Raw genomic sequence first — 19,224 nt, forward strand, 5'->3', positions numbered from 1 at the left:
AGGGGTGGATTCTGTCCAAGGTTTTCGATTTCTTTTTTCTTGTAAAAGTTTTTCGATTAGTATATTTTTATAGAACCTTTATTTGACATTCCCTTTTATTTTGGACAATTGCTGTGTTTGGGTCATACTGGATCACAAAAAGCAAAGGAGGTAACTTGAATGTCCATGTTTTACCTTTTTATTTATTTTAACTGTAAATAGTTCTAAAAATACCTTTTACAATTAACATTACTTACACACAATACTAACAACACACACAGCATTTGCAAATCCACCATATTCTAGCAATACATATAAAATTGCAATATGAAATTAACTATCACATACATACAAATCCAACGACAATTTCATAAATCCTAAAACCAATTTCTTCTAGCTAAAAACCCATTGCATCATATATACATATCGGGCTCACATGTTTACATTCGAATATTTAAAAATGAAACACTATATCAGACACACAGATCCAGACCCCTCTCCAAACCCTATAAAGGGCTAAATAGACCTTGTTAGAATCTGTGTTTAAACTGAATACCCAAAACTCTGTAGACTTAATTGAGTTAGTCGTAAACAAAGGGATCCAAGTTGATCATGTATAAGAGTCCCAAACACAGGCATTCCGCGAGCATATGTTTGGCAGTCTTCCAATTTACCTTCACTTTACAAATTCTGCAGTATCGTATAGCCTTAGGGAGCTTCAATTTCGCACAGCAAGCTGCACGTACTTGTAACTGGTTAATAGGCAGTTTTAGGCGGATGCTGTGCACTTTTGGGTCAGGGCCGAATGATGGGTAGCGTTCAGGCTTTTCATATGCTGATGGGGCACGATGACACACAACTGTAAACCTTTAGTGTTGCAAGGTGATGGTAGTTGCACAACTAGTTCCATTTCGCCAAACTGCGATTTAGCACACTTTTAAGATGGCAAAATCAGTGAATCTACTAATGTCCTGGAGCCAATCAGTTTTGTTACACAACTCCATGAAACTTAAAGTGAGCCTTTAATTTGCTGCCAGTGACTTTGCAGAGGTGTGCTAGTGTAAACAGTCACAGGGCTTTGACCTCCCATGATGACCACAGCTTTGCAGACTTGCCAGGCGCTGCAGCAAGCTCCTCGCACCCTCCATCTACAAAACAGAGACCAGAAGGCTGCTGTGTCTCTGGCACTCTCCCAGACCTGGTATTGGAGGCTTTTGAAGGCGAACTGCCGAACGCTCACACCAGACAGAATGTAACCCGCTTGGGAAGAAAGGCCCAAGTCGATCTTGTAAGGATAACCATTTTTAATCTCACATGCAGCTGAGCGCAACAGCAAAGAACTCTGCTGCTAGGAGCGTTCTGCTGAGAAGTAGTACAAGTAGAATCTTATAAAGCAAAACATGGTCATAAGTGATGCAATACATAAAGTAAAAACCTACGCGGCTGATTGGATGGACCCTATGCTGGTACCACCTTTATCCATAAGCCATGGCAGTTTATTGGGCCCAGCCCAGTTTGTCCATCTTCATCACGTGGGTGCTGCGGGGCACATCTTCTCACGTTGAAGGTCAGAAAACAAATTAACTCTACTCCTACTATACATCTTGTTTTATCACGCATAATGTCCACTTGTCAGGCCTCACTGACACACAGGAGGTTCTGGGGCACCCTAACCCTCACACACCCATTTCACTCCCTCCCTCCGCCCCATCCGGCTGCAAGGTCGCCACCTTCGTTTTGAACTATAATTTATTCCTCCAGCACCTCGCAATACAAATCCAACAATTGTCACTCAATGTGCCCGTCAATCCTCTTTGAACATTTCAGGACTGGTTACTTTGGTGTTGGTCGTCAAGGAGCACCTGGTGTCATGGAATTCGGGGATCTTGGGGTTTAGTCAGTTATATGGGCTATAACTTGTGGTCACTCAGGAATGGGCCAGGTCATGCTTTAGCCAATATGAGATCATGCACACCAGGCTCTGATCGCGGCCTTGTAGGGCACATTCCTCTTGGGTGAAAGACGCATCTTTGCCACACTTTCAAGAACAATTAATAAACAGTGTGGCTGGTGGGTGTGTGAACTGTTCTCATAGGAGCTCAGGAATGACTGGAGATTTGTGACCTCGTGGATCTGGGCTCGGTGCATGTAATGCCACATTTGCCGCACAAGCCTTTTCTTCTACCTAGGATTATTAGTATCTACACAAAATAGCGATGCTGCCCGCACCTTGGGCCTCACTATGTAGTTTAAACTGTAATTGATTATATTAACATGGGGTGCTGCTGGACGGGAAAGCGTCCTTCTTGCTGTCCCCCCCCCCCTTGCCCTGGCTCATCACAGTGCCTCGAATGCATCTCGCCTTACTTTAAAGTGCCCCCTTCCCAACACATGCAAAAAACTTAACCTGGCTGCCAGTTTGAAAAGGGATAGAGTCCTCTGATTTATAATTAACATTTGGGTATTAAGAGCTGATGATGGAGGAGGGACTTTCGAATTTAAAGGCCCCCCACATACAGCTTATATTGTGCATAATTCAAGCTGCAGGTCAGGTTCACTTAGGGCTTCAAACTAAGTTGCAGAAGGAGGAGGATTATTAGTTGATGAATAGTTGTATATTAGTTTTCCATTACTTGTATACTTCCATGCTGAATGATGAATGTAATCTACAAGCACTTTTATTTAATGCACTTCTACCAGGATTTATGGGTTTGTCAGATCGGTTTATAATATATTTTTAACAACCAGATCTGCTGAGTTATGTGGTCAGTAGAGGGGTCTACACTGCTGACTGGGCTGAAATGCGAGCTTCTCTGCTTAAAATGTGTGATGTTAAGCAAATGATGTGTTCGTTCTTTACTTTATCTGCCAAATTGTTAGTCCATTGGAGGAAAAAGTGATTTGTGTCAGTCATTTTCACAGGGTATTAAAATAATCATAACTGATGAACAATGGTTTACAATTTGGTTAACTAGAAGTCCCAACCACTGTTTTTGCTTCATTACTGCAAATGCTGCTTCGTATTATTTCAATATGTCAAAATCATGGATGGTGAACACGAGCTTCAGTAGAGTGTTCTGCCCAAGATCACAAGGCACACCATTGCAATCCCACTACTTCGTAACACTGATTAAAGGATAAGTCAAACGCAATGCAGTACACACTTACACTGAGAAATGCAAATAGGATGGAATGCTCTCCTGTCAAACGAATGGCGAAACAGTCACTTAAGTACAGGTAATCTCTTTTGGGGAAAAATACTTGTGTACACTATTTAAAAACGATTACAAAACGTACACTAAAGTGAACTGAGCATGTTCTGTTCCTGATTATGCCGCAAAATGCCCTCAATGTGGTTGGTTCTGAGCATAGTCATCTTTTTAATGTGGTAGGTGTGGTGTGGTTATTCAAATATGCAATTTTTGGAGTCCAGCGCATACGAGTTGGGGCACCACAGAAGGGACCCTCGAACCCACTCTAAAACGTTGGAAACTATTCCTTTAAGCGCTCTGAAGCCTGCCTCCTTGCGCAGTGGACATTAGGAAATGACTCGAGACCGGCACCCAGCCGTATATTGCGAGAGCGGGATGGTCTTGTGTGAATATGCTGTGCTTGCAGGTAGACCATAGGGAGCTAGGGCCCGGCCGCGGGAGCAGGAGCTGTGGGCGTGCCTCGGGCACACTAGGTAAGCCGGTCAGGTGGCATTGCTTGCAGTGAATGCAGACCCTGGACTAGGACTCATCATGGGAATTGGCAGCAGCCGAGGTGGCGCGGCAGGTACGTCGTCTGTTTATAGGCCGGGCTGACGCTGTGCGGAAGCCCTCTATATCCCGTTCACATCTGGGTCCAGATTACAGAAGCTTTGCACCGGTGCATTAAGTGCAACTATTGCACAGTATTCGCACCAGGGAAATGTTTGCCTTATTTTCAAAAGCACTCGGAAACATTACAAAACATTGCACCATGCATTTTGCCATGTTATAGGCCTTTGGGCAAACATTTCCGTAGTGCAAAAAATTGATTTTCACAGTATTTTTCACCGGGGCAAAGTTTGACCTAGTGCTAATACGTAATGGTATAAGCACTAGGGCAAATATGCATCGAAAATCTATCTTTTTCGCACAAGGGGTGCTTTACCATGGCAACCTGCACTTTTCATGGTGCCACTTTTAAAAAAATATTTTTGAAGTGTTTTTAGAAATAGGGCCACCTTTGCCCAAGTGCTAAATACTGTGCAAACTGTGCACGTGCACCAGTGCAACGTTTCTGCAATCTGGCCCCAGGGCTTCGACACTCCGTTATCGGTAAGGCTGTCTGCCAGCAAGGCTTTTCTACACACTAATGAGCGTAATATCATAAACCACGAATACCTACTGCTGTACATCAAATGTCCGCTGCCCTGCACAGATCGCACAACTCCCCCTTTACACCTGTAAGGGACACGCTAAACCCCAGTGTACCTGCGCGTCCTACAAAACTCTGCACCCTATATTTATACGCCCGATCCTAGGTCCCTAGCACTTACTGCTCCGTTCCTCTGGGTTATATTCCTTACACCTCTGGTCTCCTTTCCCGTGCAGGTGTATTGTACAGTGCACCGCTGCGCCTGCGCCCTTGCTACATACATGACTCCCCTGCTAGCACCCCCCACACCTGATAGGGCAGGTGGTCTGACTTTCGATATCTGTGGTCCCGACACATCCCTTGTACCCACACCGGGCACCCTGGTTCGATTGTGGGAGCTACTGTTTGGTTTGGTGGGAGCAAGTACCATAGGTTGAATTGTGTGGTTATCTTGCAGTGTGTCGGAAGGGTGGGGACATTCACCATTTTACTCCAACAAAGTCGCTCACTCTGTTCTTTACGGATCCACGGCCCAGCATAGCTGTGAAACCTTGTGCAATAAGTTGCCCCAACGACGAGCGCACCACGAGGCCCCATCGTGAACCCCGTCGAATAAAGATGCCAGTGGTGAAGGGGGTCGCATCTAGACCGATCCTCTGGATGTGAAAATACCATAATGCATTGAAAGCCAGTTTGAATCATCAACCATAGCCTAACACCCTTACCGTTTTAGATTTATTGTAACCTACATTCCAGCGAGCTTATGTACACCCCCCACAGTATATTCTGATATGATAGTTTTTATATAGCGCCTATAAACCAATGTGTTTCAAAGCGCTTAAAGGCAAGGGAGGGAACAAGGGAAATACAAGAGGGAACAAGGGAAAATACAATGACATTCTTACAAGCACAGTAAGGATGTGACATTAACTATCGTACTCCGCCTGAGGACATTTCAGATAGTGCAAGAGCCAAGACACAGATAATGACATAGATAACGAAGGGAGGGGGAGGGGCATAGGACATCCCATACTCTGAGCACTAGATGCATCATACATGCAAACTAACATCCTGAACAGCATGCCAGGGAGTTGGGAAAGATGGACACATTACAACAAAGCATTCATTGTGGCACAATGAATCAATGGCCACTTGATGTGCTATGGTCAAATATTTCTCCACTGTACAGAAGCTTTTAGGCACAAGGATTTTGTCAAGTGACCGAGGACACAGAGATGAAATGTCTTGGGATGATCGTAACCAAGACAAGGGCAGAAAAAAAAAAACATGCGATTACTGCAACTTGCGAAAAGGCAAAATACATAGTCCAAAATGGATGCTTATTCTAATCTAAAATTGATAGTTTAGCACTAATGCATATTTATCACTAATACAACAGCACAGCCTCTCCAGGGGGCACTGTACCCCCTGGAGTGGCGGCACGGTGACAGGCAGCTGCCCGGCGGTGGTGGTCTCGGCCCCTCAACTTTGCATGCTACAGCAGTATGTCAATGATGCATGCATCATAATTTATATGATATGATCGTTTATTTATATAGCGCCTATACACAGCGTGTTTCAAAGCGCTTCAAGGCAAGGGAGGGAACAAGGGAACCACATTCTTACAGGCCATGAAAAGTAAGGATGTGAAATTAACTATCGTACTCGGCCTGACGATATTTCAGATAGTGCAAGAGCTAAGACATAGATAAGGAAGGGAGGGGTAGAGTAGGAAGGAAATGGAAACACAGGCGACTACCGTACTAGGCCCGACAACATTTCTGGTAGAGCCGGAGAAAAAGGGGTGCAGAACGGGAGGGGAGGAACAAAACAAGCGACTATCGTACTAGGCCTGACAACATTTCAGATAGTGCTGGAGGGATAGTGGGGAGGAAAAAACAGTAATGGGAGGATGGAGGAAACAGACGAGGCTGCTATCATATTAGGTCCAGGGACAATTCTGATAGAGTAAGTGCATAGAAGAAAGTAAGGGGAGGAGATAGGAAAAGGGAGAAGGGAAAGGAGGAGAGAACAGAGTAAGCAGTCAAAAAGAGTGGAGAAGCAAGAGTGGAGAGCTAATACAATTGCAGAAGTCATTAGTAACACATAATGTTGCAAGCCAGGACACAAGATGAACAAGGATATGATGCACACCTCATGCATGCAAAATCAATCATCAAAGCAAGGTGACATGTTTTACCTTGCTTTGATGAATTATGCCGTTGCAGGTGTTTATTTTTCTCCCAAAAATGTCCACTTTTTTAAAAATCGGCCCAGGAGTGGGCAGAAACCGGCCCCCACTCCCCAGGGGCGATTTCGGCTCGGCCATCTGCCGAAAAGCTGAGGGGCCAATCCAACCCTGGTATTAAAACTTAATGTTGCAAGCCAGGATACAAGATGAAGATGGGAACCACATGATTCAGGGCCACAATGAGTACAAGATGCAAAGGAAGTCCAGCATGAGAGTTTAGAAAGGGTGGCACACCACTAATCAATGAAGTCCATAAAAGTAAAATCCAGCATTGGCTTCGCACTAGGTTCGTGCCATGCAAATGGTTGACTCTTTATAACAATGGTGAAAGAGGTCACCACAGGCCAACTAGATTTCCCAAATTTAAAATGGCTTATTGGGAACAAGTGTGAACTAACATGGGATAAGCAGAACATTTTAGCAGTCTGTGATAGTTTCCAGGGTTCCTGAAAATGGTAGGTGGGGTTGTCCACTTGTCTAGCAATGGTATGGGAAGGGGTCAGGACAGTACCTCACAGGTTCCAAGGACCACCTACAGGGTATTTTACACAGACATTTTTAAGGCCTCTTTTGTACTTTGGCCGTGATCCTGTGGTGTGGGAAGGCGTCGGGGGGGGGGGGGGGGTTCCGGGGATCGGGGTTCGGTCGGGTGAAGTTATGAAGGGAGGTCTATCAGGGTCTATGCACCAAGTTCTGTTTCCTAAAAAATGTAGGGCTGGGTTTCAAGGAAGAAGCAGGCTCCTACCACTTAGGGATGTGCTGGTTGGCACATTAAGTCAGTTACTAACTCTAACAATACCCTTCACCCGGAGGCCCCTTAAAATTGCCACCCCTACCTTGGGGCTCCGGTTCACTGCGTCTTACTCTGCCTCTGCTCTCCAGTCCCTCTTGTCCACCACGTTTGGCGTATGCTCTGTCTGACCACACCTCTCTGGCAGAAGAGTCTTTTGGGCATTCTTGCGCTCCATGGCTCTTTGACCCATTCTGATTGGCTCTTTGTTGCCTACTCTATTAGGGGGTGGGACCATCCACTGGCCTTCCATCTGTAAGGTAACCTCTCAACAACCAGACTGAAAAATAACCCACTAGGGGAAAAAGGCTAGGCGCACCCTTTTGTGAGAAGAACAAGAGATTTGGCGACGGGGTATTAGAAGTCCACTGCTGTAGAGCTCTCTACCTTCTTCAAAGCAAACACGTTATGACTGTGTAAATGGTCATTCATGAAGCCATCAATATAAAGTGGTTGTCCCCCAACCTCATTGACTGCCACCCATTTACATGCTAATAATCACATATAGACCACTGTTTCATTGGCCACGTCATCCCCAAATTCTTCTCTCATGGGTTATGATTTCTTCACCTTGGGTTGTTGTTAGATGATTGGTTAAGTTACACAAAACACTGCTGTAAAGACTGGAGGGGGGTGTCTGTACTTCCGCTCTCTATATGGTAGAGGAGAGGCACAGAAGACCCCAGCCAAGATTCTCTATAAGGTAGCAATGGGCGAGCAATCAAGGCCTAGCTTCTCAGGAGGTGATGCAGGCTGGTTCTTAAGTACAGTGTAGTCCCCGAACCCCCACAAAGGAATGTCCACACACTGGATTACTGAAAACAGTCTTTATATAATTAATATTCAAAGGTATGTACACAATCACAATAACACACTTTGTACTCTGAAATCAACAATGATAAATATATACAATTCTAAAGTGGTACCACCAATGTTATCGAATCTCATTAAAGTGCATCAACTGTACGGTTAAAATGTCACACAGATCAATAACGCGGAAACCAGCAATAGATGTAGGAAGGAAAGCAAGATGGTTGACACGGTAGGCAGACTACTGACCCCTACCACTAGGTACAGTTCTGTGTGGAGATCCCCCTCCCCCCCACCTGGGCAACCTGTAAAATAAAGATATATATATATAGCACAAGCCCAGTCCATATATTGTTCAATAGCCTTGTTTCCTCCTATTAAGGTTTTACCCACCAATGTACCTGATGGAGTAGAGTTCTTCGAAGACGCGTCGAAGGATCCTTCTTGGTTGACTCCCTATAAAGCAGGAGCCACGGATCGTCGAGAGGCGTCGAAGATGGTGAACTTGACGGCAGCGATGAGAAGTTCAAGGGTGCCGAGACCCAGATGTCGATCCAAGCGGTGCTCGTCAGCGACGTCCTACGAGGATGAGGTGTGCGGGGCACCTCGGCGATGGATTGTTCAGGACCGCAAAGCGTTTCAGAAGAACTTTGGCCCAACAAGGGCGTCGAGTCGTCTAAGTCTTTGTGACCTTCTGGTGGCTGGAAACCCACCGGCTGATTCTCCTCGGCGCGTTGGTCGTCCTTGACTTTCTACGGCGGGACAAAGCGGTCGACGTTGCGGACAAGGGAGTCCTTAGATTCAAAAGTTCTTGGGCAAAGGAGCGGGCGACTCTGGTCGTCGGTGGCATGGCGTCAAGTGGTCCCCATGTCGGGGCAACACAACTTCGACGGGCCTCCAGCGGTTACACAAACCTGCGAACCCTGGTCGACGGCAAGGGACTTCGTCAGCGGCGAAGTCTGGGTGCTTTGCTTCGTTCTCCTCAGCGGTCCCGTCTCGGGTCGGCAGCCTTTCGAGGGTCTGACTTCCAGGGAGCTTTGGCGAAGATTAGCGGTTCTCGATGGTCCCTTGGAGCACGGGAAGAGGGCGCCTTACCAGGGCCTCTCTCGGATCAGTCCTTGACGAGTTTGGCAGCTTTCAGAGCAGGTCGAAGCAAATGCAACAGCAAGTCTTCGTCTTCCAGCTGGGCGTCGAGGATCAGCAGTTCCAGTTACTCTTCAAGTGTAGACAAAGCTTCTGAACAATTTCCAATGGTGAGAGGTCCCCAGATATACTATCTTGTCTCTCATCCACACTGCTGGGTCACTCCCAGCAGCCAATCATACAGAAGGGCATTCATGCAGTCAGTCAGCCAATCAGGCTCACAGTGCATTCAGGCCATCCTCCTCCCTCTCAGACACTCACAACAAGGAATGTGGATTGGGACAAGTACCCAGCCATTCAACACCACACACTGCATTCAGGCCAGTTTCGGGCAGGGCTGTCTCTCATACCAGAAACCAGACCGCCACAACAAGAAGTGCATATTGGTCACACACTCCATTCACCCAGGTCCCACCCACAGGGCGTACCCACAACATACAGTCACTGGGAAGGCTCCAGTCAGTCTGGACTGGACTTCACAACAACACCATATATTGAACTTCCACCCAACAGCCAGTCACGGGGAAGGGACAGAGTCAGGGCTTCCCAGGACTTTGGGAAAACAAGGTAACAGGTAATAGAAAGCAAGAGGCCACAGGGGCCTTCTTGTTTTCCATCAGGAATCAACTGCTTCCAATGGCAGGGACTGGGGTTCCTAAAATGGAGGATACTCAGCGCACCTGTCAAAGTCAGCATGGAGCTGCCGCCAGCCCATACCCTGCTCTGCGGGCCACCCACAGGTGCCCAAAAACATACACTAGGGGCACAGGGTTGTACCCACCACCCATGGGTGCCGTAAGGGTATCCCATGGGTCTGTTCACCAAACTAAAAGAGAGCTGCACCGCCAGGAGTCCCACATGAACCCCGGCACGGCAAATATGACAGAACACACAATAAAAAGGCAGTAAAGGTTAAGGATACGGAGGCCCTGTCCCTCCGATGCATTTCCAGCATCACAACTGCCCTGCCCGAGACCTAATCACTTGATGTGCACCTGGCTGTTAACATGAGCTCAGTGGATAGCTTTGAGGTCAGTCTAGTCCTTGTAAATAAAGTATCTCTTTTGGCATTACCCTTTGCTCTCCCTGGTACAAATTCCAGCCCTTGTTCTCCTCGGTTCCACCCTCGACTACTCCGAAGAGGCATGCCTGGCTTTCCCGCAGGTCCTGCTAATCAATCAGAATAGTGAAAGATTTAGGAGTTTTACTCGCGGTGGGGGGGACTGAAGGGGGGGGTGTTGTCCTCTGGTAGTTCAAATGGGATGGCCATTATTCTAGGGGGCGGTAGTGTCCTGAACCTCAACTTTGCTTCTTGACAGCTCATGACCTCTGCCCAGGCTCCCATGGGTTTGTCCTTCATGACCAGCTGCATCCCTTGCTCATGTTTGGCCGTTCGCATTCCTTTCTACTTTCACAAAGTTCTAACAAGATACATCTGTGTGTATGCGGTCCCTACCTCGCCTGGGTTAGAGGTGGACTTTCGCCCACAAGTCCTCATTGTTGTGTTTTCAACATAGCCTGCAAAGATTCAGGTCTACCTTCGAATATAATACTGCTTCTACGTTTCTTGTTGTTGGGATCTATTCTATGTACCTGAGTTATGTGCAGGAAACTTAAAATCTCCGCTCTAGGTTCTGAAACTGGATGGAGGCCCTGCTCCAAAGACAAGCGTCCCTATGCACGCATCTCTTGCGTATCTCTTGGAGGTTACGGGAGCCCAGCTCTCCTTGATGAGGCTGACAGCCTTGCATGAAATGCCCGGACCCTCCATCTCACCCTGAAATCCTCCATGCTACTACGGTCATGAATCCGCAAAGGAGGAGGGAATGGCGTTTCCCCTCTCGGACCTGGTAGCTGATCCTGAGATTGGGCTAGTAGGTTTGGAAAATCTGAAGAAAGTTGCCAGAAGGGCTGAATAACCAGTTTCAGAGGTCCAAACTGGGGCTACGAGAACTAGCTGTTTGCTCCTGACGGGCCTTCACCAGGGTCCTCGCGATCATGGTGAAGGGGGGAAATGTGTAAGAGATCCCCCGATCCACTTCTGAAGGAAGGAGTCTGTCGTCATGGTTGCTGGGTCCTGCCTTGAGCTGAAGAATACTGGCAACTGAGCGTTAAGGCGAGAGGCAAAGAGGTCCCTGGATAAAGAGCCCCATATTTGCTGTAAGCAAAGGAACATTTCTCTGAGTTTCCAGTCGCTGTAGTCTGACAAATGGCATGAATGCCAATATGCTACTTCGTTGCTCAGCCCGGGTAGATATTCTGCTGTCGACAGAAGTGCCAGAAGTCCTTGGTCAATTCTGCCCGAGGCTTCGATCTGGTGCAACCCAGATGATTGATTGTATCTCACAGCAGAGATGTTGTCCATCTTGAGTAATCTTCAACAACTCACTCTTCCTCTGGCGAAAGATCGCACCTCGAAGGAGCCAGCGAGAAGCTCCAGCTGGAGTTGCATCTCCAGCTCCTGCGGGGGGGACCAGTTCCGCCCCCCTTGGCTACCAGACTGCACTTCGCTCTCCACCCTGAGCTGCTTGCATCTGATTCTATTACTTTGTCGGGGGTTGATCCGACGATTGCTCTGCTGTTCCAGCCCTCCATGTGCGTGAGCCACCAGTGGAGCTCTGTTCTTGCCTTGGGTGATGCGGCTAGATGCTACGAGTAAGAGGTTGCATTGCAGATGCTGCCCTTTGAGTCTCTGCAAATTGCGGTAATGCAGCGGCCTGGGAAAGATGGCCTGAATGGATGATGACAATATACTGATCACTCTCGCCAATTCCCGTAGGGAGGTGGTGTCTTTCTGCAAAACTCGCGGTGAGTAGAGTGTGCCTTGCATGTCGGTAGACTGAGCTGACAGGTCTGTGTCTCTACTATGAAGCCCAGTAATTCCAGGCTCTTCGAGGGCACTGGGATTGACTTTTCCCAGTTGATGAGGAACCGTATATCGTGAAACAAAATCTGTGGCAATTTGGGCCTGGTGCCTTGCCAGGTCCTCGGTCTGCGACATGAGGATGTTGTTGAGATATACAATGAGCCTTACTCCCCTTTCCCGAGATGGGCGACTACGGGCAGCATGAACTGGGTGAAAGCCCAGGGTGCTGATGTGAGCCCGAAGGGCAGGCTCGTACGTTCCCTGTCCTGACCTCTCCATGTGAACTTCAGGTACTTTATATGTTGCTGATAGACTGGCACTGCTAGGTAGGGAGTCCTAGTCACCCGGTCGCGGGATATCCCTGACCATGTGTATTCTCTCGGTTTTGAAATGGCAGTAGAGAATGAAGTCGTTTAAGGCTCTGAGATTTATTACAGGGCGGTCCTTCTGTTTCCTGCATACCAGAAAAATTGGGTTGAGGAAACAGTCTTGGACTGTGCATTGGCAGATGGCGTCTTTGAGGTGTAAGCTGTGAACCTTTTAGTCTAGGGCAAGAGCATCCGCGTGCAACATTATCTGTGCCGGGCGACACACTTGAGAGGCTTGAGAGAAAGCCGATGTGAAAACAAACCCCTTGTGGTGTCCCTGACCCAGACATCTCCTGGTAAGGAGTCGCATGCTTGTGCGAATAGCACTTATTCCTATGTCCCGTCCCCTTTCCTCCATACTTATGGGACATTCCCCCGTCCTGTGGGACGGGACCGGAGCACTTAGTAAAAGCATCTAAAATTTTGCACACATTTTAGTCCTTCCTCTCTTTCAACACGGGGCACGGCACGCGGCCGTAGCCCCACCCATCTCGGCTCCGCACTTTTCTCCGCTCTTTCGGGACTGGACGCACTTTCATCCGCAGAAGATCTTCCCTTTTTTTCCTCCTTTCTGGCTCTCGCTAGCAATCGTGTACTAGTCTGTCGTTGAAACTAGACTTTCCAGATTGTTGTTCGTGTCACCGACTCTTCGCGAGGGCAGTTCCTCATCCTCTTTGTTTAGAGTGTTTGGGTCCGGACCACCGTTGGGACTCCTGTTTTTAGTGCGATTCCCTTTCGGTCCAATCACTTCGTCAGTTGGAGCGCTGGGAGGAGGTGTTTCAACGTACTCCTCCTTCGCATTTTCAATCTTTTATCGACGAAAAGAAGAAACGCCCGGTAAGTTCTTTACTTTTCACAGCACCCCGGCCGGGAGACACCTTTCCGGGCTCTTCCCAGGCCGGGAGGAGCGTCAACCGCTCTATCACCGGGGATTGCCCAGAGGTGCCTTCTGGGACTAATAATTGTAATGGAGTTTTCTCCAAGGGTCTCCATAAAGGGGCCTGTGGATACCGGAGTACGCGCCGAGGCCCCTTCTGTCGAGGCTGGTTGTAAACCCAGTTCTGAGTCGTGGGGTACCGGAGCTCGCTCTGAGGCCTCTTTATCGGCTTCCCTCAAAAGTACCGGGGTGCGCCCCGAGGCCTTGATTGGGCTTGGTGTTACCGAATGGATGCGCTAGTAAGGCTGTTACCGGACCTGTGTCCGAGGTCCCTCGTACAGAGGCTAAAGTAACCAACATTTCTGAGAGGCCCGACGAGGCGAAGTTGTTTCTCACCGTTCCCGCTCTTGTGGCGACGCAGGAACTGTTAAGGGGGCAAGGAGTGAAAGTTCCTCCTTTTTACCGGCAGTGCCAAGGTCCTTCCTGTGTAGGCTAGTTTGGCTATTGGTATGTCGCAGAAACATTCCAGGCCTCATAGTACCGGCTCGGCTGAGGTTCCTTATGTAAAGGCTAAAATTAAGACACCTGACCCACCGACGGGGACCCCTGCCACACTTTCACACGTGCCGTAGTTACCCTCTGGTGATGGCAAAATGGCGGCCGTTCCCGCCACGACCACGGCGGCCATTTTGCGCGCTTCCCCTACAACTACGCCATTGGCCTCAGGTGTAGGAGTTGGTTCTGCGGGTGAACATAAAATTCCTTGTGCGCATCTGTTTCGTCCAGTTTACGACGAACGCTCAGATGCCCCTTCCGCGCAATGTCTCGTTGCCTGTGGGTTCGGCACCCTTGATTTTTGTTGACACTTCGGGGGATGGGCCTGTGTAGCAACCCTCCCCTCTGCATCCCTGGAATTATCCTCATGAGAGGCCTCCTCCGGCAGCTCCAAAACCGTCTCCGGAGGACGCCTTTTTCGGTAAATTTCAGACGCTCATCCATATCGACCCCATGAGAGAGTATTTCAAGGGTCTTTTTAGGGAGATATGCCCGCCTCCGGCTCCACCTGCTCACCCGGTGGCTCCGCCGGCGCCACCCTTCCATACGGTGCCTCCCCGACCCTGCCGCCCTTGCCTCCATTGTCCCCCGTGGACAAGGCGGTGCCTGACACGGTTCAGCAGGGTCCTGACCTGTCGGATGATGTGCAGGGGGATCAGGCTACCGAAGACCAGCCACGCTCTATTATAGCTTTTCATGACCGGGTACTGGACATGAGGTGCCTATTGGATGTTCCAGTGCCCAAGGCACCCGCTCCGCAGGAGGGTGTGCTTTCGGGGACGTTCACCCTGTCTCCTTCGGAGTGTACTGGCCTGTTCTTGTAGAACGACGTTTTGGCCGAGGTCCGTAGAGTCTGGGAAAAGCCACACTCTGGACTTTTCGTCAATAAGAAAATTTATGCACGATATAGGCTACATTCTTCGGAAGAGGTGGCCCGATCATCTTGTCCGCCCCCCTCCTACACGGTGGTGGCTGCATCCACTTTACAGTCCAGGCCTGCAGCATCCTCTTCTACGATGGCTACTCGGGTTCTGGGGAAGGAGGACAGGCTCCTCGACTCTCTTGGGAGGAAGATTTTCTCTAACTCGGCCTTGCAACTCCTGCAGGCTAATGCAGAACTGGTGTTAGCGGGGGCGAATATGAAGATGTGGAAAGGTCTGTCGGAATTTGAGGAGTTCATTCCGGTCGAGAAGCTGGAAGACTTTATGGCAGGTTTATCTGATGCCAGGGTCTTGGCCCAGGATCTGCTTGAGGCCGCAGCTCATCACGTCGACACTTCGGCTCGGGGCCTTATGCTGGGTGTTGATACCTCTTGACAGGCGTGGTTGCATGCCACCAAGCTCTCAAAGGAGGTGAGGGACAAGGTGTTGGACCTGCCGTTTGACGGTAAGGAGCTTTTCTACTCCACAACGGATGTGGAGCTCACCAAAACGAAGGACCGCACCCAAACAGCTAAGTCTTTGTCCGTCCTGGTTAAAACTCCTTTTAGGACCCAGAGACCGTTGTCGCAAAGCCGGCCCTCCTCTGGTTTCAGGGGGTTTCTAGACCGGAAATCCCGCAGAGTGGATACACCTTCGGGTAATTCCTGCCAGAGGCAGCAACGGACTCTGTTTTTCTCCCGCTCCTCAGCCGCCTCCTCAGGTTCAGGTGGTGACACCGCTGAAAAGCCTCCCAAATGACGGTTCTCCGTGCTCGCACGAGACCCCGGTGGGAGGACGCATTGGGAGGCGTGGCAGACAATCACCGAGGACAGATGGATCTTGTCAGTTGCTCGGGCGGGCTTCCACTTACCCTTACCCCCTAGCCCACCCTACAACCCCCCTTTCCAGCAGTCAGGGTCATCCTCCCTAAAAGCCGAGGTTCAGAAGCTTTTGGACCTCAGTTTGGGAACGAGGGGAGGGCTTCTACTCCCGGCTGTTGACGGTGCCCTAACCCAACCAGGCTGGCCTGCGCATCATCCTAGACCTTTCCCAGTTCAATCTTTTCCTACCCCAAGAAAAATTCAAGATGATCACGCCCGGCTAGATACGGTCCTCCTTGCAGACGGGCGATTGGCTCAACGTGGTGGACCTTCAGGATGCGTACATGTATATTCTGATCTGGAATCCACACAAGAGTTATCACCGTTTCTCTGTGGGAGAGGAGCACTTCCAGTTTCGAGTGCTTCCTTTTGGCCTCAGCTCAGCGCCACGTGTCTTCACGAAGATGTCGGCGATTGCGACCTATCTTCGTCTGCAGGGTATCCATGTGTATCCGTGTCTGGACAACTGGGTTTTACGCAGCTCTTGCCCGTTGAAAGCCGCCTGCAATCTCCAGTCTCCTCCAGCTACTGTTCCACCTTGGGCTGTTGGTGAACTGGCGGAAATCTTCCATGATGGTCTCTCAGGACTTGATTTTCCTGGGTTTTCGCTGGAACACGATTGACTGCAGAGTGTACCTGACCTGGGACAGAATGGCGGATCTGTTGGCCATGTGTTAGATGTTTGCGTAGTCGGAGAGCATGTCCGCCTGGTGGTTCCAGAGGCTCTGGGCCTCATGGCCTCGTGCATGTTGGCTCTTCCTCTTGCTCGTCTCAAGATGAGGCGAACTCAGATGGCTCTTCGGAGTTCTTGGCTTCAGGCTGTGGATACGGACTCCAAGTTGATAATGATTCCGGCTTCCATGAGAGCGGACCTGGAGTGCTGGTCGTCTCTCAGCAATCTGTCGGTGGGGGTGGGTTTTCAGGACCCAGCCCCTATGGTGACGGTCACGACGGACTCCTCCCTTGTAGGGTGGGGTGCGACATTGCATCTTCAGGTCTCGGATCTTTGGTCACCTCAGGACAAGCTACACATAAATCTGGAGCTTCTGGCGATCTTCCTAGCGCTCAAGGCGTTCATACTGATCATTGCCAACAAAGTGGTCCGTATCTGCACGGACAATGTGGTGTCGATGTATTACATCAACAAGCAAGGGGGCACTAAGTCTCCCCCTCTCGAGCACCTGTCCATCCAGATTTGGGAGTAGGCGGTTCGTCATGGTGTCTGGCTACTTGCAGTACACATTCCGGGCCAGCTGAATGTCTGGGCAGATGCTCTCAGTCGACGGACGATGGTCTGCTACGAGTGGGAACTGAAGGCGGAGGTCCTTGCATGGTTTTTCCTGCGCTGGGGCACTCCAGAAGTGGACCTCTTCGCTACGGCGGCAAACAAACTTCCTCTTTATGCCTACAGAAACTGGCTGGGAGCCTCCTCTCTGGGGATGCTCTCGAGATTCCATGGCACAACATGAGGGCTTATGCCTTCCCGCCTCTGGTTCATCGGACGATTTGCAAACTGAAAAACACGGTGAACTGTTCCCTTCTACTCATAGCCCTGTGGTGGCCGGCCAGGTTTTAGTTCTCCGAACTTCAACACCTGTCGGTGTATCCACCGATCAGGTTACCGGTGAACCCCGATCTTCTTCACCAGGGGGCGCAACAGCTGTGGCACCACTCCCCACAATCGCTCAGCTTGGCGGCATGGTGCCTGAGTTCAGATCTTTAGAGCATCTTAGCCTGTCTGCGGATAACATGCGTATTATTCAGGCAGCCAGAAAACCCTCGACTAGGTCCCAGTATAGAAGCAAATGGCTCAGGTTCTGTCATTGGTGTTTAAACAAGCAGCTGGACCCAAGGGCGGCTACAATTGACACGGTACTGTCCTTTGTATCCCACCTAGCATAGTCGGGAATTCACCTTCTGTCATGCAGAATTTATCTTTCGGTGGTTTCCGCCTACCTATCTACGGACCAACACTCTTACTCTGTCTAATCCAGTGGTTAAGAGACATTTTGCAGGCTTGACGCGCATGTATCCTCCGATTCGTAGTCTGCACCCATCGTGGGATCTAAATGTGGTCCTGATGGCGTTGTGCCATAAACCTTTCGAACCAATGGCCACTGTGGACCTCAAGCACCTGTCGTGGAAGGTGTCCTTTTTGGTTGCCGTTATTTCAGCAAGGCGCGTGAGTGAGCTCCAGGCTTTGTCGGTGGAGCATCCCTTCTTGGTTTTTCACAAGGATATAAGGTGGTCCTACGGACAAATCCTGCTTTCCTGCTGAAGGTGGTCTCTGATTTCCATCTGAACCAGTCAATCTCCCTGGCGGTCTTTTTCTCCGAACCCCGCTTCGGAGGTGGGAAGGGTTCTGCATTGCCTGGATGTTAGAAGGGCTCTTAAGTTCTATCTGGACAGAACATCCAAATTTAGGAGCTCTTAACTGTTGGTGACTTTTGGTAATCCACAAGGTAAGCAGGCCTCTAAGGCGACTATCTCCCGATGGATCGCTGCCTGCATTACGGAGTCTTACACCGTCCAAGGACTGAAGCCTCCTAAAGGTATTCATACACACCTGGCGCGGGGCAAGGCAGCCGCAGTTGCCTTTCAAAAATATGCTCCCTGGGAGACCATCGCAAAGTTGGCTACTTGGGCTTCCCCATCAGCTTTTTGTAAGCCTTATTGTCGAGACCTGAACAAGATCTGATGCTCAGTTTGGTCAGGCTGTGCTGAAGAACCTGTTTCAGTAAGGGGTTTTCCATCCACCCATAGTTCCTGTAAGGAGTGCTTGGGAATCTCCCACAAGTATGGAGGAATGGGGACGGGACGTAGGAGTATAACTAGGTTACTCACCGTAGTGACCACCTTACTCCTAGTCCATAGTCCTCTTTCCTCCATACGCCCGCCCTCAGTCCCCTCTAATAAGGTTCCTCTGTTATTGCTAAAAGGTCTCTGACTGGCGATAGAAAAGGACTGATGGTCGATGTGTGGGGCGGAGCCGAGATTGGCGGGCCACGTGCCGGGCCCCGCTTAGAGAGGAAGGACTAAAATGTTTGCAAAATTTTGGATGCTTTTACAAAGTGCTCTGGTCCCACAGGACGGAGTAATGTCCCATAAGTATGGAGGAAAACGTGCTATGGACTAGGAGTAAGGTGGTCAGTACGGTAAGTAACCTGGTTAATCCTGCCTCCTATGGGCACATGTGGCGCCGGAACTGCGCGCTTGAGGCTCACCTGCAATTTGCTGTGCTGGCTGTCTTGCCGCCCTTTTCCAGCCGCAACCCCTACCCCAAAAGGTGTCTGCTCTGTCCTGCCAGTTGGAGTGATGGTCTTGTGGTTGATGGGACAGTCTGTCCAGGTAAGGAGAGGCCCCTGCTTTGTCCGACGTTTGTAGAAAAAACCCTCTTTATTGAGGCTTGTGCCCTGTCGAGAGTAGTAAATGTCCCCACA

General features: G+C 49.5%; 1 protein-coding gene across 5 annotated transcripts in view; it reads left to right on the forward strand.

Moving 5' to 3' along the window:
* LOC138511228 (long-chain-fatty-acid--CoA ligase ACSBG2-like) overlaps positions 1 to 19,224 on the forward strand; it is a 1,364,724-nt gene that overhangs the window by 452,723 nt on the left and 892,777 nt on the right. Inside the window, exon 1 of one of the 5 annotated variants that reach the window (XM_069626772.1) lies at positions 3,686 to 3,756. The exons of the other annotated variants lie outside the window; for them this stretch is intronic. Within the exon in view, the coding sequence (XP_069482873.1) occupies positions 3,723 to 3,756 (34 nt within the window). The 5' untranslated portion in view covers positions 3,686 to 3,722. Of the gene's footprint in view, positions 1 to 3,685; positions 3,757 to 19,224 lie in introns of those variants that run through there. 5 annotated transcript variants of the gene reach the window in all.

This window comes from Ambystoma mexicanum, chromosome 6p (genome assembly GCF_040938575.1).
Source record: "Ambystoma mexicanum isolate Mex_15411 chromosome 6p, UKY_AmexF1_1, whole genome shotgun sequence".
Classification (NCBI taxonomy): Eukaryota; Metazoa; Chordata; class Amphibia; order Caudata; family Ambystomatidae; genus Ambystoma; species Ambystoma mexicanum.